Source organism: Oratosquilla oratoria, chromosome 43, assembly GCF_046742065.1.
Source record: "Oratosquilla oratoria isolate Oo_2021 chromosome 43, ASM4674206v1, whole genome shotgun sequence".
NCBI lineage: Eukaryota > Metazoa > Arthropoda > Malacostraca > Stomatopoda > Squillidae > Oratosquilla > Oratosquilla oratoria.
In genome coordinates, this window is record NC_134819.1 from 20,718,175 (window position 1) to 20,737,198 (window position 19,024).

Here is a 19,024-nt window from a genome sequence, read left to right on the forward strand (position 1 = left end):
GTGAGGAGGAGAATAGGGGTGGAAAGAGGGTTGGGAGATAGGGTTGATGAAAGAGTATTAGGATGGTTTGGACACCTGGAAAGAATGAGTGAAGAAAGACTAGTAAAAGAGGGATGGAAGGCAGATGTGGAGGAAGTGAACATGAAGGGACGTCCTAGGATGAGGTGGATGGATGGGGTGAAGGGGGCTTTGGGGAATAGGGGAATGTCTGTTGAGGAAGGACAGGAGAGGACAGAAGACAGGGGTGAATGGAGAATGGTTGTATATGGATGATGTTGTGATGCATGAGGTGGAAGGGGCGGGGGAATGGGGGGTGATGTAGTATGTGTGAGCAAATTTTTGACGCAGCCCGAAGGGATTTCCCCCCGTCTTCTCCTTTATGCATGGGGGGACGGAGAGGGGGTGGTCACCAATTTAATGAAGCGGCCTTGCTGTGGATGTGCTGTGTCTTGCGACACTGCTTCTGACCCAGGGCAGTGGACAGGGTGCATAGTGGATAGGGTGGATAGTTTTAAATATTTGGGTGCAGATGTGGCAGGAAAGGGTGGAGTGAAGGTGGAGGTAGAATGTAGATTGAGAGAAGCGAGTAAATGCCTTGATGGTTTAAAAAGTGTAATGAGGAATAGGAATCTGGGAATGGATGCTAAGAGGAGACTGTATGAAGGAGTGATTGTGCCAACAGCACTGTATGGAGCAGAAACATGGAACATGAGAGAGGAAGAGAGAAGGAACTTAAATGTGTTTGAGATGAGGTGTCTGAGAAGTATGATGGGGGTTACTAGGCTAGATAGAGTGAGAAATGAGGAGGTGAGGAGGAGAACAGGGGTGGAAAGGGAGCTGGGAGATAGGGTGGATGAAAGAGTATTAGGATGGTTTGGACACATGGAAAGAATGAGTGAAGAAAGACTAGTAAAGGAAATACGGAAGGCAGATGTGGAGGGAGTGAACATGAGGGAACATCCTAGGATGAGATGGATGAATGGGGTGAAGGGGGCTTTGGGGAAGAGGGGAATGTCGGTTGAGGAAGGACGGGAGAGGACAGAAGACAGGGGTGAATGGAGAATGGTTGTATATGGAAAATGTTGTGATGCATGAGGTGGATTGGACGGGGGAATGGGGGTGAGGTAGTGTGTGTGAGCAAAAATTTTTGACGCAGCCCGAAGGGTATCTCCCCGTCCTCTCCTTTATATGGGGGGACGGAGAGGGGGGTCGCCGATTTAATGAAGCGGCCTTGCTGTGGATGTGCTGTGTCCTGCGACACTGCTTCTGACCCAGGGCAGTGGACAGGGTGCAGGGATGCCCCTTCATCTAGGAGGTGCTAAGATGGGAGGGAGGGTGGAGGGGTGTGGAGTGTTTTCGGGGATGAAATGGGTGGGAATGTTTTTGTGCCTTGTCCTTTTTGGCTACCCCCCTGGTAAGGGGGAAAAAAACCTTGGTATATGTATGTATGTATGTATGTATATATATACATACACACACATATTATATATATATTATATATATAAATATATATATATATATATGTATATATACATATACATATATTATTATATATATAGTATACATATACATATATATGTATATATATGATATATTTATATATATAGATATGTATATATATATATAGTATATATATATATATATGGTATACTGTATATGTGTTTATTTACCTAGTTGTAGGTAAATACACACATATATACCATATATATATATATATATATATATATATATATATATATATATATATATATATATATATATATATATATATATATATATATATATGGTATACTGTATATGTGTTTATTTACCTAGTTGTAGGTAAATACACACATATATACCATATATATATATATATATATATATATGTATATGTATATATATGTATATGTATATATATATATATATATATATATATATATATACATATATATATATATACATATATATATATATATATATATATGTATATATATGTATATATATATATATATATATATATATATATGTGTGTGTGTGTGTCTATCCTTTGTACCCTGATGATGTCTTGAATAGACGAAAACGTTCGGTATTCATTTCTTTTATTTTCCAAGTGGTTTCTGCAAGTATTGTTGTCACGTGTGCTTAGTGATTTGTTTTGCATATGTGTGTATGTATATACATATATATTCACTCATATTTATGTTACTGTAGAATATGAACCATTTTTCACAAAACTGAAATATATGTATTTTTTATAGCTGTATGAAGGAGACAAGAGAATCAACATCACAGACCACATGAGGAAGGATACCAATGCAAATTATGTGTCAACATTACAAGTAAGAGATGATTATTCAAAAATAGTACAATATAATGCAGAATCAGCAAAATTAACATGGAGGAATAGGGAAGAGATACCCTAGAAAAAGGAATAGTCAAGGTTATAAAATATAATAATCTCTTGTCAGGCAAGACAAGATTAGATGTGTCTTACTGTTTGGTTGCCGAGAAGAACACATCACCTTATGGAAGTTTGCCATGAACAAGAGATGCAAAAGATTAGGGATATTACTTTAATAACTCTCGGGAAGGACTTGGATGTAACAGTCCAGATTGATAGCATGTGTAGTTTGGTCAGTATAAGAGGAATGGTGTGCATACAATGAAAATAAATTTCAATTCACAACCCATGGCAAACGAAGTAATCAGCAAGTCTTGGAAATTAGCATGAGAGAAAAAAAAAAGATCTTTAGGATTATAGATATCAGAGTTTCAGATAAAATATTCTCAACTTCTAATAGCATTTTCAGTTATCCTTTCTTCCACTTTTCAGGTTCTTATGTATCAATTTGTAGTTCTTTTGTATTCTTCCTTTGTTCTTTTTCTCTTATATTTTCCTTGTGCCACATCTCAAATTTTTATAAATGACTCTTTTTTTTTATTATAATTATCAAACTAGTTCATTACTGAATTTTTCTATTTACTCTTTGCACATATTTTTCACATCCTAGACTGTGGTGTATTTAATTTGTTGCATCTGTGCTGTTTCCTTGCACCAATGGCAAGTATTTACTGGTGGGGATCCTTTCACACAGATATTGGAAAGTGATAATCATATCTAATATGGGATTGACACCTGGTCTCCTGATGAGACCCAAGCTCTCATTCCATCAAAAATGACTGTATTTCTTCTTTGTCACATAAGAGCTAATAACGGGTGACTGCTCCACTCTTCTGATATCTATAAGCAAATGACATCTAAACAGTCTCACAACACAGACAATAATCCAACATTTTTTTCCCAAAGTGATCTATGGCAGGTTTGATAGAGCATTGTCAGCTGCTGTGGAGCTCTGGGTTTTTAGTCATTGAAACTTAATGCATCAGTTTAATTGTTATACGTGCCCCACGCACACACAAACAGTGCAGTCTTGCTCTCATTCACAGGTATCGCCTGCTGAAGCATATGATACAGGTTTCTTCTATTGTATGTATGAGGACCGAACAAGCAATTTTGATTCTACCAAAGCAGATTTTACATATGTATATGCATATGGTAAGATTCACATTGGTTTTGTAGATTTGCTATATAATATTGTACTTTTGCATGTATAACTTCTGTGAATATTATTCAAATTTGTCAGAGATAATGGTGATGAATGGTGTTACAGTCTGTGATTTGAAATATAAATGTTAGAGCATTATGATTATTACATTACTCTTAATGGCAGATGTTGAGACTCCTCTCCTGGAACCCATTGAAATGTTCATGACCATCACAACTGCAGACAAGTTAGTTATTGACTGTCGCCCATCACATCCCAGCATTCAATTAACCCTTAGCAAGAACGATATCCAGGTTAAGTGTCACCTGTATTTAGAGATGGATCCAAAGGGAGGTTGCATCTCCCACTCTTAGTGGCTGGTAGTTATAGTACCAATGAAAGTACTCCACAATAATGGCTTTATAATTACTCAGTATCTTTTGTAACTGAATATGTATTCAACTGCACATAAAAGGTCAGTATAGTGTCGTACCAATACCTTACCATATAGGTATTGGCAGGGCCCCGACATGGGTAAGTGCCGCCCTGGGACAAGTCGAAAAGTGCCCCCCCCCCACACACACACATCACCACCACCACCACCTTCCTCATCTGATGGTCACTAGCACAATTCACATGTAATATTCATCCACAAAACAATGTTTATACACACATCATTCATACACACAACTCATGATAAATAAATTATGCATTAAAAGTACATTAGGGGGAATTTACTTTACCTTCTTTTCACCAAAAGTGCCGCCCTCCCCCCTGTCCCTCCCCTTGTCAGGGCCCTGGGTATTGGTTGATGTAAATACATTCCACAGAATCTAAATGCTTTCTCTGGTCACACCCACCTCCCAACCAAAGATCTTTGGATCCATCACTGCCTGTATTGTAGTGATATCATATACTGTACATAATGTATTTAATTTGTTTTATGCATCAATATGCATTCAGATTTTATAGATTTATGTTAAAGATTTTTTTTTTTTTTTTTTTCTTCAAAATGCCAACAAATTTTAGAATTATGTCACATATAGTTGACCACCAATTTTGTGTAAGTAGCTTTGCAAATTGAATTGAATTTTCAACTCATGAACATAGAATATCCCAAGTTTGTTTTGGGATGTGTCTTATAATTTCTTATAAGTTGTGTATATCATCAGTAATTTAATTCAGATGGACAAAATCTTATATAATCTTTTCCATCCTGAAAATGTCTGTTTTTTTATGTATTTATTAAAATGTCTATTTTTTTATGTATTTATTATAATTTACATCATGCATCTTTATTGACAGACCAGAGGAATGCTCATGTCTACCTTTTAACTTTTCCCCACCTTATAAGAGGGGAAAAGGCCTTTTTTTGTATGTAGATTGTCATCCAGGAGGTGCTCAGATGAGAGGGAGGGTGGGAGGGGTGTGGAGTATATTTAAGGATGTAATGGGTGGGAGTGTTTTTATGCCTTTCCCTTTTCGGCTACCTCCCTTGAAAGGGGGAAAAAGCCTTGGTATATGTATGTATGTATGTAGATTGGCTATAGAGGTACACAGTAAGGATTTTATATCCAATTCAGTCACTCAACCAATCTATTGCCCCAGATTTCTCCTGCAGGAGATCCATAACTCCCAGGTAACTGGCAAAAGCCATAAGAGTAGCCCTTGAAATACTTAAAGAAGAAATATTGTGTTGCTTTCTGGGTATGGTAATGGTGGAGCAGTGTAGGATGAGATGAGAAGGGAGGCCAAAGGTAAGGGTGTAGGCAAGGATATAGACTGAGGGTGGAGGAGTGGGTGAGATCAGGGGAACAGGTCCAGGTGCTTGTGAAGTGTTTTATGTCAGTAAGTGTTGTGTAATTGAGGTGGGCCCAGTCTTTGCTTAAGATGCATCAAACTGAACCCTTGTCTGACAGCTTGAGGTGATGGGTTTGGAGCGTGACAGATATGTGTAATTTGTCCAGGGTTGCTCTCTACATCCAGCTAGTAGGAGGAGAAGAGGGATGATCACTGGGGAGTCACTCCTTGGTGTTGAATAAACATGAAGGTGTACATTTAGGTAAGTGTTTTGGTACTTGCCCTGGGTAACCAAAGCTGCTCCCAGGGACATGTGCCACCTTCCAGGCTGGCAAGGGCTTCTTGTAATAATTTGGACCCCAACCTCTTCTGGAGGTTGGGGGGATAGTCCCACAACATAGTTGCCACCACACCTTCCCTTGGCCCCTTGGTATAAAGATAGATTACTGTTCTCACCCTTTTCTTTTACTTGTTCATTATTCTAACATGGGTTGACATATCTTCAAAGACTTCTTCATTTTTTAGCATTGGAATCTCCTTTCCTGTATCTTGGTTTAGTTTTGAGTAACCTGGAAAACAGTTTAGGTTTGTCTGTTCATTTATTGATAAATGCTTTTTTAAATTTTTCTTTCTTCCATTTTTTTCATCATCATATTGAAGAGCCTATTTTTATGCTCGTTCAAACTTTCTGTCACTGTTGTCTTGTGTATACATATGGAAGCTAGATGTGTACATGTACATATGAACAAGTTTTCCCATCTCTTTATCTCTGTCTCCTGCAGGTTTTTGAAAAGTATACATACTGTTTGTATACAATTATGTTTCATTTCACAGCAGTATATTATTTTTTCAAATTTTAGAAAAATACAGAAAGACTTGTGTATGCATTAAAGATTTTTTAACTAAGTGGTATATCTCTTGTAATACAGGTAGATGAACCAGGTGTATGGTATGACCCAAAAATAGGCTTTACAAGAAAAAGTCTTGCTGTAACCCATTCTGGAATGTACACCTGTATTGCTGATATTCCTAGCACTTTCCCAGTCTGCTCAGACTGTGAGACTACTAGATATGTCCGGGTTATTATCAGCGGTATGTATGTTTTTTTATGAAGCTCTTTCAATATGCAATTTTGAAATATGGGTCAATGTTCATTTGCCTGCGGATATAGAGAATTTTTTCATATAAAATATTCTTTGATACATTTAATTTTTGAATAGTGTTTATTATTTGCTCATTTTTCAGCTTCCCAGAATAAATTGCCATCACCTGCAATATCTACATCCCCAATTACTCACTTTGTAGTTGGACTTCCATTCATGCTTACGTGCTCAGTCATTTCAGGAGAGAATGTAATTTTTCACTGGACCTGGCCCAATAAAGCAATAGTAAGTCACAGAATTTTTTTTTTCTTTTAGAAATGTCCCCTGTGGGGCTACAAGGAGAAGGATGCCTAGTCCCAATCCCCGTCCCTTTCTTCTCACCTCTTATGATCCAAATGGAAATACTTGGTGGCAGTATTCTTTTCCCCCACCACTGGAGGTGCTAAGATAAGAGGAAGGGTGGAGAGGTGTGGAGTGTATTCAGGGATGGAATGGGTGGGAATGATTATATGCCTTTTCCTTTTTGGGTACCTCCCTTGTAAGGGGGAAAAAGCCTTGGTATATGTATGTATGTAAGTCACAGAAATATACTTTTTTTTAATGGTTTGTAAGTTATGATTATTTTATCATCTACAGTGGCTGTCATGAACCTTCCATGTTTTTGATTAATTATCCCAAATCTGGCCACAGTTTGAATATTCAAATGAAGGAATGTGTGATATTTTAAACAACTTTTTTAGCTCAGTATTCATAAATGAAACACCTCAAAGTGAACTCCAAACTGAAACCCATGAAAAGTCTAGGGTAAACTTACTACAGTAAATATAACAAAAGAAAATATTAAAAGGTGTATAGAAAAACTCAACTCTTTCCGAACTAACATATGAGCAAAGATTGTCCAAATTAGAACTACCAACCTTGGAACAGAGAAGAGAAAGAGGTGACCTGCTGACTATCTACAGAATAATGAAAGGAATGGAAGTTTTAGATAGGGATGACTTGATAATATGGGACAATGGTAAAACGAGAGGACATGAAAAGAAACTGAAAAAAAGATAGTTACAGAAGAAAATTAAAAAGGAACAGCTTAATTCCCACACAGAGTGATAGATACATGGAATAAATTAGACAACGAAACAGTGTGTGAAAACACTATACAAGATTTTAAGAAAAAACTTGATGCTGAGAGATACAAAGACGAGTCACCATGAGCATAGCTCCCTTCCTGTATATTACAACTAGGTAAATACCAGGGCCTGATAGATGGCATCGAAGAATCTTAAAGGAAAAGAAAAATGAGATCATTGTTCCATTAGAAATTATTTTCAAGAAACCTATCATATCCAGAGATGTCCCAAGAGTATGGAAGCTAGCTAATGTTACTCCCATATTCAAAAAAGGTGACAAAAAGAAACCAAATAACTACAGGCCTATAAGTTTGACTTCAGTCATAGGAAAAATGATGGAAACCATCATCAGAGATGCTATTGAACATAATTTAGAAAGTAACTGTTTGATAAAAGATAACCAGCATGGATGCAGACGGAAACGTTTTTGCGTGACTAACATACTTGAATTCTACAGTACAGTCATCTCGAGTTATGACAAAAGAAACAATATAGATTTAATATATCTAGACTTTGCAAAAGCTTTTGATACTGTCCCCTACGAAAAGACTACTTACTAAATTAGCTTCACACAGAGTAAGTGGTAGCCTATAAAGGTTGGACTAGTAATTGGTTGAATGATTGAAAGCAGAGAGTTGTTCTAAATGGAAAAACTTGTAGATGGAAAAATATTATGAGAGGAGTTCCTCAGGGTTCCACTCTAAGGCCACTTCTATTCATAGTACAGGTAAACGTCGACTTACGATGGCCGCGACTTACGATTGTTCGACTTTACGATGACGACGACGACGACGATATGATATATTTAACCCCTTCCATACGGTGCCGCACACGTAGGCGTCTTGATTATATTTATTGTAGTCGCCCGTGTTTTTACATTCTCCCAAATGTGCCTTGAATCCCATTCTCTGTGGTTTTCAAAATTCGCGGGTGAAAGAGAGAACGATCGATATAAGCGGTGACTATATTTTATGATGCGAGTATTATTACGACACGTCGTACGGCTGGCATTGGCTGCTGCCCGCGAGATTTAAGTTCCGTACTGAAAATACATATTATAGTGTTTGAATATGGTAAAAAGGATAAAAATAATTAAATAAACTACTGTACATGTTTAATAGGCTATATTCAGTATCTCTGGTGGTTAATATACAGGTAGGCTAGGTACAGTGACCACGGAACAGTGATACACAAATTGGGGATCGACTTACGATGAAATCGTCTTACGATGGATCTATCGAAACCTAATGCCATCGTAAGTTGATGTTTACCTGTATATATAAATGATATAGACCACGGACTAAAAATCTATTGTTTCCAAATACTGTGCAAAATGGCAAATGATCACTTAACCAATTAGATATTCAAGAAAATTTAGATAAACTACAGGAATGGTCTGAAAAGTGGCTAATGTAAGGTAATGCACATAGGTAAAGATAACAGTAAATACAATTACAAGTTGTTTGGAAATTTGTTAATAAAAGTGGATAGTGAAAAGGATCTCAACGTAATTATCAGTAACAATCTCAAATCATCTAAACAGTGTATATCAGCCAACTGTGTAGTTAATGAATGGAATCAACTTCCTGCACAGGTAGTGCAATGTAGCTCAGTTCGAAGCTTTAAGAATCATTTAGATAAACACCTAAGCAAGATGCTGTAATGATTATAATTTATTTTATATTATTTGTTTTTGTTTTCTTATCATTTGTCTGTTTGATTTTCATTTATTGTTAGTTATATGTCAATTTATCATTATTTACTATTTACCTGTTTGTTTATTATTTAACAATACCTATGCATTTATTTATGTATTTTATTTGTTATTTACATTATTATAGTTTTTATTTATTGATTTATTATTATTATGATTTTTTTCACATCCGACTTAGATATGGACCAAGAGGTCTCCTGTCGGCTTGCTTTTTTTTTAAGTTATATTATGCTAAAATTATATGTTTTCAGGGCAAAGTCAAGAGAATATATGCTAAGATCTTTCTAGGGAAACTGGTTCATTATTTATACAGACGCTCCTCAACTTACGTTTTAGTTACATTCCGAACGGCCTAATGTAAGTTGAAAATGAACGTCAGTTGTAACTATACTATACATCCGTAAATCCTATTACCGTATCTTATAAAACACCCCTAAATCATTAATTATACACATAACATTGTAAAATAATAACATTAATTTCAAATAGATTAAATTCAAGCAACATAAATTGAGATGGTGGAGGAGGAGGGGGAGGAGGATAAGGCAAGGCACGTTCAGTCTGTCGTTTGTGCCATGTAAATAATGGACGCAGTGTCATGCATAAGTATCGTTTGAACTACGGAGAGCACGCTAAACTAAAAAATTCACTCAATTTTTTTTTTTTTTTCAATTTTTTTTTTACAGTCAGTTCAAACGTAAAATCGAAAAAATGTAAAACGAATGAACGTAAGTAGAGGAGCGTCTGTATATGTAAATAACTGCATAGATGATTCTTTTGAGTTCATTGTGTGTCCAGAAATAGCTTATTTGACTGAATTAAAACTTATTATAAAAAAAGAAAAAAAAATAACTCAAAAATAGATTGAATTTCATTTATAAGTGGTATATGCACAGATTAAGAAAATATATAGGTATATAGGAGGGGTGTGGAGTGTATTCAGGGGTGGAATGGGTGGGATTGATTTTGTGCCTTTTTCTTTTTGGCTACCCCCCTTGTAAGGGGGAAAAAGCCTTGGTATATGTATGTATGTATGTTTAGATATATTTATCTACAGCACACTGATTATTCTCTCACCAGAAACCAACTATAATGCAGCAGCGAAATGATCAAAAGAGCAGCGATTTAACAATACATGAACCAGTGCTAGAAGACTCAGGAATATACACATGTAAAGTTACAGCAAATGGAATGTTATCCAATGAAAACACCTATCTTGTTACTGTAAAAGGTTTGTAGATTTAGCTATGGGAGTATTTTTGTGATTATAATGTCTTTTTTCCTAAGTCTTATCCATAGGTTGTTTCTGTGTGAGTCAGTTTTATGAATAAAATCTGCCATAGCAGTGCTTCTTCATAACCATGAATTGTGTGAATTTTATTATTGCTGAAATTATCTAAGGACTCTTTTTAATATTTTTTTTTTTTCTTGTAGAAGAACAGGAAAGTTACATCAATGTCTCATCTCAAGTGAGAAGAATTGTCTGTGAAGAAGGAGATGTCATTCAGTGGAAAACAGTGATCAAATCATTTCCATACAATCCTGAAGTGATTTTTTTTTTCAGAAATGAAGAGATTTTACCAGAGGTTGATGACAGGGTAAGTTGTGCATTGGATAGCTTTTCTTATTAACTCCCCCCCCCTCTCTCTCTCTCTCTCTCTCTCTCTCTCTCTCTCTCTCTCTCTCTCTCTCTCTCTCTCTCTCTCTCTCTCTCTCTCTCTCTCTCTCTCTCTCTCTCTCTTTCTCTCTCTCTCTCTCTCTCTCTCCCATTCTCTCTCTACCCCCATTCTTTTTCTATCCCATTCACTCTCTTTCCCATTCTCTCACTCTGTCTCTTCCATTCTCTCTCTCTCTTCCATTCTCTCTCTCTCCCCGTCCCACACTGAAACCCTAGTAATAGATGTTTATGTTACAGTGATAAAGCATGCTGACAGGAGACCTCTCAATCTAGAACAAGGTCATATGAAAAGAGAATGTACTACTGCTGTCCCTCATTTATGTTGTTGCTTTCAATCTGTCCTTTACCATTTCTGTGACTCCTCTTTTGGGCCCCCACCATGATAGAGGGAAAGAATTCTGCCACTGTGTTTCCCATGTATGTTGTAAATGGTAACTAAGTGGGACACAATGATAGGACTTGGGATCCTGCACTCTGCATATTCTTCCTATGAGAAGTTGATGCATAACATGGTCAAAGAGTAGGACTCTATCCAGAACTCTAGAATTTGGGTCATTAAATGTAAGTAGTTGTGGCACAGATGAGAGCAAAAGGAAAGAGATTGGTGGTTTATTTGTGAGAAGAAAGATGGATATGTCAGCATTAATTGAAACTAAGTTGAAGGGGAGGGGCAAGTTTTAGTTTGGGAGTGTGGTGGAGTGTTGAGAGTGATGAATGGGCAAGGCAGGGTAGGAGTGACTCAGCTGGTGGGATAGAAAATGCATGGTGGAGTGGAGGGAAGTGTCTTTGAGTACAATATGGATGAAAGTGAATTTCAGGTGGGAGATGTGGGTTTATGTGTATTTACCTAGTTATATTTTACAGGACGAGAGTTATGCTCGTAGTGACCCGTTCTCATATCTCTCTGCATCCAGATTATTCTTAAAATTGTGTATAGTTTTGGCACTCACTGTTTCTCCATTTAGTTTGTTCCAGACATCAATCACTGTATGTGGGAAGCTATTCTTTTTCAGGTCTCTTCTGTAACTGTCCTTCTTTAGCTTCTTTTTGTGTCCTCTTGTTTCTCTTCTATCCCATTTTGATAAGTCATCTCTATTGAGAATTTCCATCCCTTTCATAATTCTGTAAATGGTCAACAAATCACCCGCTAGTGAAAAAGTGAATAGGAAAGTCACTCTGTTCCTTGCAACACTGCTGGAGTATGAATTCTTGGCTTTTTTTGCAGTAATCCTGAAATCTATTGTGGTATCTCTTTTTATTGGAAGATATAATGGAGTTTCATATAATTTCCTTTAAATTACCAAATTAAGGTATTTCTTTGGGTGTACATAATGCTGTTATGACCTTGTGTAAGGATGATGTAGGAATTTTTTCTCCTTTATTTATTACCTAAAAGTCTGTAAACATTTGCCTCATCCTATTCTCTCTCTATCTATCTGTCTATCTAACTATTTATCCTCTTTTAATTTTTTGTCTATTTCAGGTGAGAACCTTTGTCAACACCACAGAAGGAGAGGCTTGGCTAGAAATTTTTGGTGTTATTGCAATGGATTTTGGGCAATACACCATCAAAGGCATAACTGCTGATGGTGCTGCAAAAGATTCAGTGTCCCTGAATCTAATTGTCAAAAGTAAGATGTTTTCTATTATCAACAAAGTTCAGTAATCCATGATTGAAAAATTTAAAGATTAAGAATATTTTACTTTCATATTAAAAAAACATGGTCTCACATTTTTTTTTCTAATTCTTTATTATTTGTTGTTGGTTACTGTTAGGCACTGCCAAAAGTATTCCCCCCAACCTAATCAGAAATACAATATAGTAATACTGTAATGGTACAGTAGTACATATTATAGAACATGCAACAGTTTATCCATAGTTGGTGTATTGCAGTACTTACAATTTTTTATATTCTGTATCTTAGAAAAGAATAAGTCCTCCACCACATTTAGTTGATATTTTACATTGGTTAATTGGTAGTAAATTAATGACATGATTTGGCCAATAATGTTGACTTTTTACCATAAATTTTGTTGTTACCTAGGTAGTCCAGTTACCCAAATGCACGAGATCCCTCCTATACCAATAGGAGAAACTCGCATCATCCAGTGTCAGGTAGAGGGATACCCTTTACCTGAAGTCAAGTGGTCCTTTGAAAAGTGCCAGCAAGATGATGGTCATTGTGACTCCTCTTTCACTTATATGGAGGTGAGTATAGAATATGGAAATAATTATTTTAGAGTCATATTTTAGTACATACATCATATACCAAATACTTTTTTCCCCTGTATAAGGGAGGTAGCCAAAAAACAAAGGCATAAAAACCACTCCCACCCATTCCATCCCCATCACACTGCACTGCCCTCCACCCTCTTCCCTCCTTCTTATCTTGGCACCTCCTGGATGATGGGTCATCCCTGCATCTCGCCCACTGCCCTGGGTCAAAAGCAGTGTCACAAGACACAGCACATCCACAGCAAGGCTGCTTCATCAAATCAGTGAACCCCTCTCCATCCCCTCATGCAGAAAAGAAGATGGGGAAAAATCCCTTCGGGCTGTATCAAATTATTTCTCACACATACTCCCTCACCCCCCATCCCCCATCCATTCCATGTCATCCATCACAGCATCATCCATACATGACCACTCTGTATTCACCCCTGACTTCTGTCTTCTCCCGTCCTTCCTCAACAGACATTCCCCTCTTTCCCAATGCCCATATTTTAGTGCTAGCACTTAATCAGTATGGTTAAGCTGATAACATTGGTTTCAGGTCCCATTCAGAACCATAGCTATTCTTAAACATTCAACACTCCACATGCATTTCACATTATCCATCACCATACTGAGACAGATTTAGCCACTATGGTGAGGTAGAAAGGTTGTATCATCTCCCAGGGGATGGGCAACTGGTCCTGTGGTGAGCATTCAGGATTGAACAAATGCATACTGACTACCACAAAAGATGTCACAAACAGCAACATGAACAACACTATCAATGAACAAAACAAAATAACTTTGGCAGGATTGAATATGTACAGGTACATCTGTAATCTCTTGGACTCAAGAGTGGAGTACAAGACCTAGATTTAAGTATCATGTTTCAAGCTTGCATGTCTATCTCCCTTATAAGGGGGCCCTTTGTATATAGATAGACTTCCAGCATGAGATCAATCTATTGACCCATATTTCTTTTGCAGGAGACACACAGAACCCAGGTAATCAACAACAGCCACTGAATTGGCTCTTTGTTCAAATCATTCGATGAAAAAATGTTGTGTTGTTATCTGAGTATGGTTAGGGAGGGACAGAGTAAAACGAAGTGTTCTGTGTCTTCTGTGTAATGGTTGAATCTGGGGCAGTTTGTTTCTATGGCCAGGTCTATTCTGTGTTAATACTGTTGTAGTACTAAATGGTGACCTGAACATAGTTATGTAAGAGTCATTTTTGCTTCTCCTGAGGATTTTTATGGAATAGGGAGTTCAGTTGTCTGCTTGTTTTTTTTATCTGAATGTGAATGCGTTTTTATATGTATTTACCCAGTTGTATTATATGGGAAGGGGAGCTATGCTCGTGGTGTCCCACCTTTGTATCTCGCTAATGTCTGAGGATTTTTATGGAATAGGGAGTTCAGTTGTCTGCTTGTTTCTTGATCAGAATGTGAATGTGTTTTTATATGTGGTGTATATGGAAGGTTGTTGTAAATGTTTGAATAGTGCACTTTTAATTTTCATTTAGCTGATTGTGCTTGTGTGATATAGTGAGATGGGTGAGTGGAGTTTAGGGCATTTATGTATAATTGTATAACTATCATTTTAATGTGGTGTTTTATGAGGAGGGTTTTGGTTTCTGTAAGCAGGTGCTACATTGGAATGATTTTGGTACATCCTGTCATTATTTCTCAATCCTTTTTTTTATGTAGTTTGTAAGGTGTCAATATTTGTTTTCTTGTTTGTTGGGAAATATGCTGGAGAAGCGTAGTCTAGTTTAATTCTTGGGAACTGTTAGTAGACTATGATTAACCCCTTCCATACGGTGCTTCCTACGTAGGCAGCATGGGGAGCAAGTGGATACGCGAGGCTGCCATATCGTCGTCTTGATTATATTTATTGCAGTTGTCCCTGCGTAACTGACATACTCTCTAAACTGGCTTCATCACATTTTCTATGGTTATCAAAATTCACGGGTGAAAGAGAGAACGATCGATATAAGCGGTGACTATTTTCTATGATGTGAGTATTATGACGCAACATCGTACATCTGGCAGCTAATGCTGCCTGCGAGATTTTGGCCCGGAGTGAAGTGGTTAAGGTTTCCTTCTGCTGACCATGGTGTACCGGTACTTGCTATTGGTCTTAGTATGTTGAATTTCTTGTTGGTTTTCACTGTCATGTCTTTGATGTGCAAGCTGAAGGTCATGTGGGTATCAAAAGTGAGACCCAGGATTTTTGGTTCTTTTCAATGGAAGGGTTTGGCCATTTGGTTTTACAATTGGATGTTTCTTTGATTTGTGGTTTTATGGAATGAGCAGTGCTACTCTTGATTTCTGATGGGAGGCTTCCATTCTGTTTTTCCTAAGCCATTGTTCTCCTGGAACACATCTCAGCATGTTCTTAAACTCCTTATTAGATAAAATGCTTCAATACACAAAAGTGTTGAGAGGTACATATCCCTTTTGTATGTAAGGGATTTTTTGTACATTGATAACTGCATTTTCATATTTTTCATGATGGTCCCCAAGTTCCAAAAGGTGTTGATTCTTGAGAAGGTGGTGTTGGACAAGTGTTAGAAGGGTTTATAATTTGTTGTTATTGATTCCCTTTTCCACATAAACAAAAGTAGAGTAACAATTGTATGTAACAATTGTTATTGTTAACAACTGTGAACAGGATGTGCAGCAATGTGCACATAGTGTGTTTTCCGTAGTTATACACCCTATATATGTAGATAGGAAAATAAGGGCTCCAGGAATGTTTTTAAGGTGAGCAGCAATTTACATTTTTTTATATTTGCAGTGGGTATGTATTTACCTAGTTATATTACACAGAAAGGGGAGCTATGCCCATGGCAACCCATCTTTGTATCTCGCAACATCTAGTTTGAAACACAATGGCAAAAGCCGACAAGACTGTGAGAATAAACACCGTGTGAGATCGAAACCTTTATTGGTACGACGTTTCACTTGTTACAGCTTTTTCAAGTACAGACATGGCAAACACTCTGAGTATATACAGTATAGGCCAACGGGGAAGGAACTGGGAGAGGTTATCAGGGAGGGATGGGTGGTAGGTGGAGGGGCAGGGGTGTGAGAAGGGGGACGGGTGGGACTTGGTGGAGATAAAGGAGGACATTTGGGACAGTTTGTTGAAGTGGACTAAGGGGGACATTTCATACATTTGTATAATGCGGGTAATAGATGGATGATAGGAGGGGCAATGTTAAACATGCCTCTGTTCTGCTCAATGGTTTTGAAGCTTTGAATGGCGGCCGCTTTGAGGCATTTCCTCCTTACCCTGTCTGGTTCACTAAAAAGAAGCTCTGCGTTATCCCAATCCATCAGGTGGTCGTTGGTGTTCCGGTGGATAACACAGGCGTTGGTGGTGATGTTGTTCCGGGAATCGTAGCGATGCTCCCGGATCCAGGTCTTCAGGTCACGGGAGGTCTCGCCAATGTATACTTTATCACATCCAGCACAGGGTATGTGGTAGACACCAGCGTTTTTTCCCCACATCTCGTCCTCATCTCTCTAGAAAGAGTGACAGCCAGGACGAGATGTGGGGAAAAAACACTGGTGTCTACCACATACCCTGTGCTGGATGTGATAAAGTATACATTGGCGAGACCTCCCGTGACCTGAAGACTCGGATCTGGGAGCATCGCTACGATTCCCGGAACAACATCACCACCAACGCCTGTGTTATCCACCGGAACACCAACACACCTGATGGATTGGGATAACGCAGAGCTTCTTTTTAGTGAACCAGACAGGGTAAGGAGGAAATGCCTCGAAGCGGCCACCATTCAAAGCTTCAAAACCATTGAGCAGAACAGAGGCATGTTTAACATCGCCCCTCCTATCATCCATCTATTACCCGCATTATACAAATGTATGAAATGTCCCCCTTAGTCCACTTCAACAAACTGTCCCAAATGTCCTCCTTTATCTCCACCAAGTCCCACCCGTCCCCCTTCTCACACCCCCGCCCCTCCACCTACCACCCACCCCTCCCTGATAACCTCTCCCAGTTCCTTCCCCGTTGGCCTATATATACTCAGAGTGTTTGCCATGTCTGTACTTGAAAAAGCTGTAACAAGCGAAATGTCGTACCAATAAAGGTTTCGATCTCACACGGTGTTTATTCTCACAACATCTAGTTTGTTCTTAAATTCATGTATGGTGTTTGCATACACTATTGTTTCATCCAATTTGTTTCAGATTTACCTAGTTGTATTTTACAGGATGGGAGCTATGCTCGTTGTGACCCGTTTTTGTATCACCACTCTATGTGGAAAGTTTTTTTGTTTTTTTTTCTCCAGATCTTTTCTATAATTGTCCTCTGTGAGTTTCTTTTCATGTCCCCTTGTTTTTCTTCTATCCCAATTTAATAAATCTTATTTGTCGAGGACTTCCATGCCTTTCATGATTCTGTAAATGGCCAATAGATTGCTTCCTTCTCTTCTAAGCCCTGTGATTAAGGGTTTACTGTATATAAGAATTTAAACCACAGGGTTTCAAGCTACATAACTATAATTGGCAGATAGTAAAATTGTAATGTAAGAGTTTCTATACAGTGAGCATTCATTTTTATTCAGGATGTATTACGTTTCTTGTAAAAAATTATTAGGATTTAATACCTATCACTATTAATGGTGTTTTACATCATACTGTCCATGCCCTTGAAATGTCATATTTTAAAGTAATTTTTTCTTTATTCTGTACACAGGAGGGGTATCAAATAGACAAGTTAGAAAACTGGTTCATGGAGGAGAAGCTAGTAAGAGGAACAGATTCTGGATTCTTACATTGCAGAGCAAAGAATGAAATTGGGATGGATTATTCTACTATTCCTATTAGAGTTACAGGTGAGGCCCGACTTAAGTTTTTTTTAACTGTTTCAGGAAAAGCAAAGAATATAATAAATATGATTTCATAATTAATCCCTAATGTGTCTGTAATTTCTATTTTATTTTCTTGTTTTTCATCTTCTTTTATTTATCTTATTTATTTATATTATTTATTTTTATTTTTATCTTTAATGGACTATGTAGTGGTAAATAGGATTATGATAGGAAGAGTTAGAGATGTACATGTGCTAAGGGGAGATGGTGGGGGAATATCAGATCATTTTCTGGTGGAAGGTAAGTTGACAGATGGAGGAAGAGGAAAGGGACAAAAGGTAGGGAGGTGCTTAGAGTGAACTCTCTAAACGAAAAGGAAAAGGAGAAGGAGTACAAGAGGAAGCTGAAGGAGGAGTGGGAGGGAGTGAAGGATAGAGTGGAGGTAGGTGTGGAGGAGGAATGGGGATGGTTCAAGGAGGGAGTCACAAAGTGTGCAAAGATGGTGTGTGGAACAAGAAGGTCAGGAGGAAATAGAAGGAAGGGTAGTGAATGGTGGGATGAGGAAATGAAGAAGGTTGTAGAAGAGAAGAAGCGAGCTTTCACAGATTGGTTACAAAGTAGGACGAGGGAGTCATATGAGACGCACAGGGAAAAGAAAAGAGAAGTAAAGAAAAAGGTAAAGGAGGCAAAGAGGAGAGCAGATGTAAAATGGGGTAAGAGTATGACAGAAAATTTTGAAAGTAATAAAAAGATGTTTTGGAAAGAAATTAAGAGAGGAAGAGGAGGCAAATCAAGTGGGGAAGAAAAGGTAAAAGGTGCAGATGGAGAGATGATAATGGAGGAGAAGGCAGTAAGGGGAAGATGGGCAGAATATTTTAGGGAGTTGCTTAATGTGAAGGAGGATAGGGAGGGAAAGATAGCTGCAGTGGGAAATGCTAAGAAAATGAGAGTGATGAGTGAGGAAAATGGAGGAGAAATAAGGAAGGATGAAGTGAAGGCAGCAGTTAAGATGATG

General features: G+C 37.8%; 1 protein-coding gene across 1 annotated transcript in view; it reads left to right on the forward strand.

Moving 5' to 3' along the window:
* LOC143022072 (vascular endothelial growth factor receptor 1-like) overlaps window positions 1-19,024 on the forward strand; it is a gene marked incomplete in the record, with an annotated part of 236,263 nt that overhangs the window by 173,244 nt on the left and 43,995 nt on the right. Inside the window, 11 exon segments of the mRNA XM_076180019.1 lie at window positions 2,241-2,321; window positions 3,430-3,538; window positions 3,714-3,841; window positions 6,257-6,419; window positions 6,573-6,715; window positions 10,352-10,502; window positions 10,706-10,869; window positions 12,433-12,580; window positions 12,995-13,158; window positions 14,151-14,168; window positions 17,895-18,033. Coding sequence (XP_076036134.1) covers window positions 2,241-2,321; window positions 3,430-3,538; window positions 3,714-3,841; window positions 6,257-6,419; window positions 6,573-6,715; window positions 10,352-10,502; window positions 10,706-10,869; window positions 12,433-12,580; window positions 12,995-13,158; window positions 14,151-14,168; window positions 17,895-18,033 — 1,408 coding nt within the window.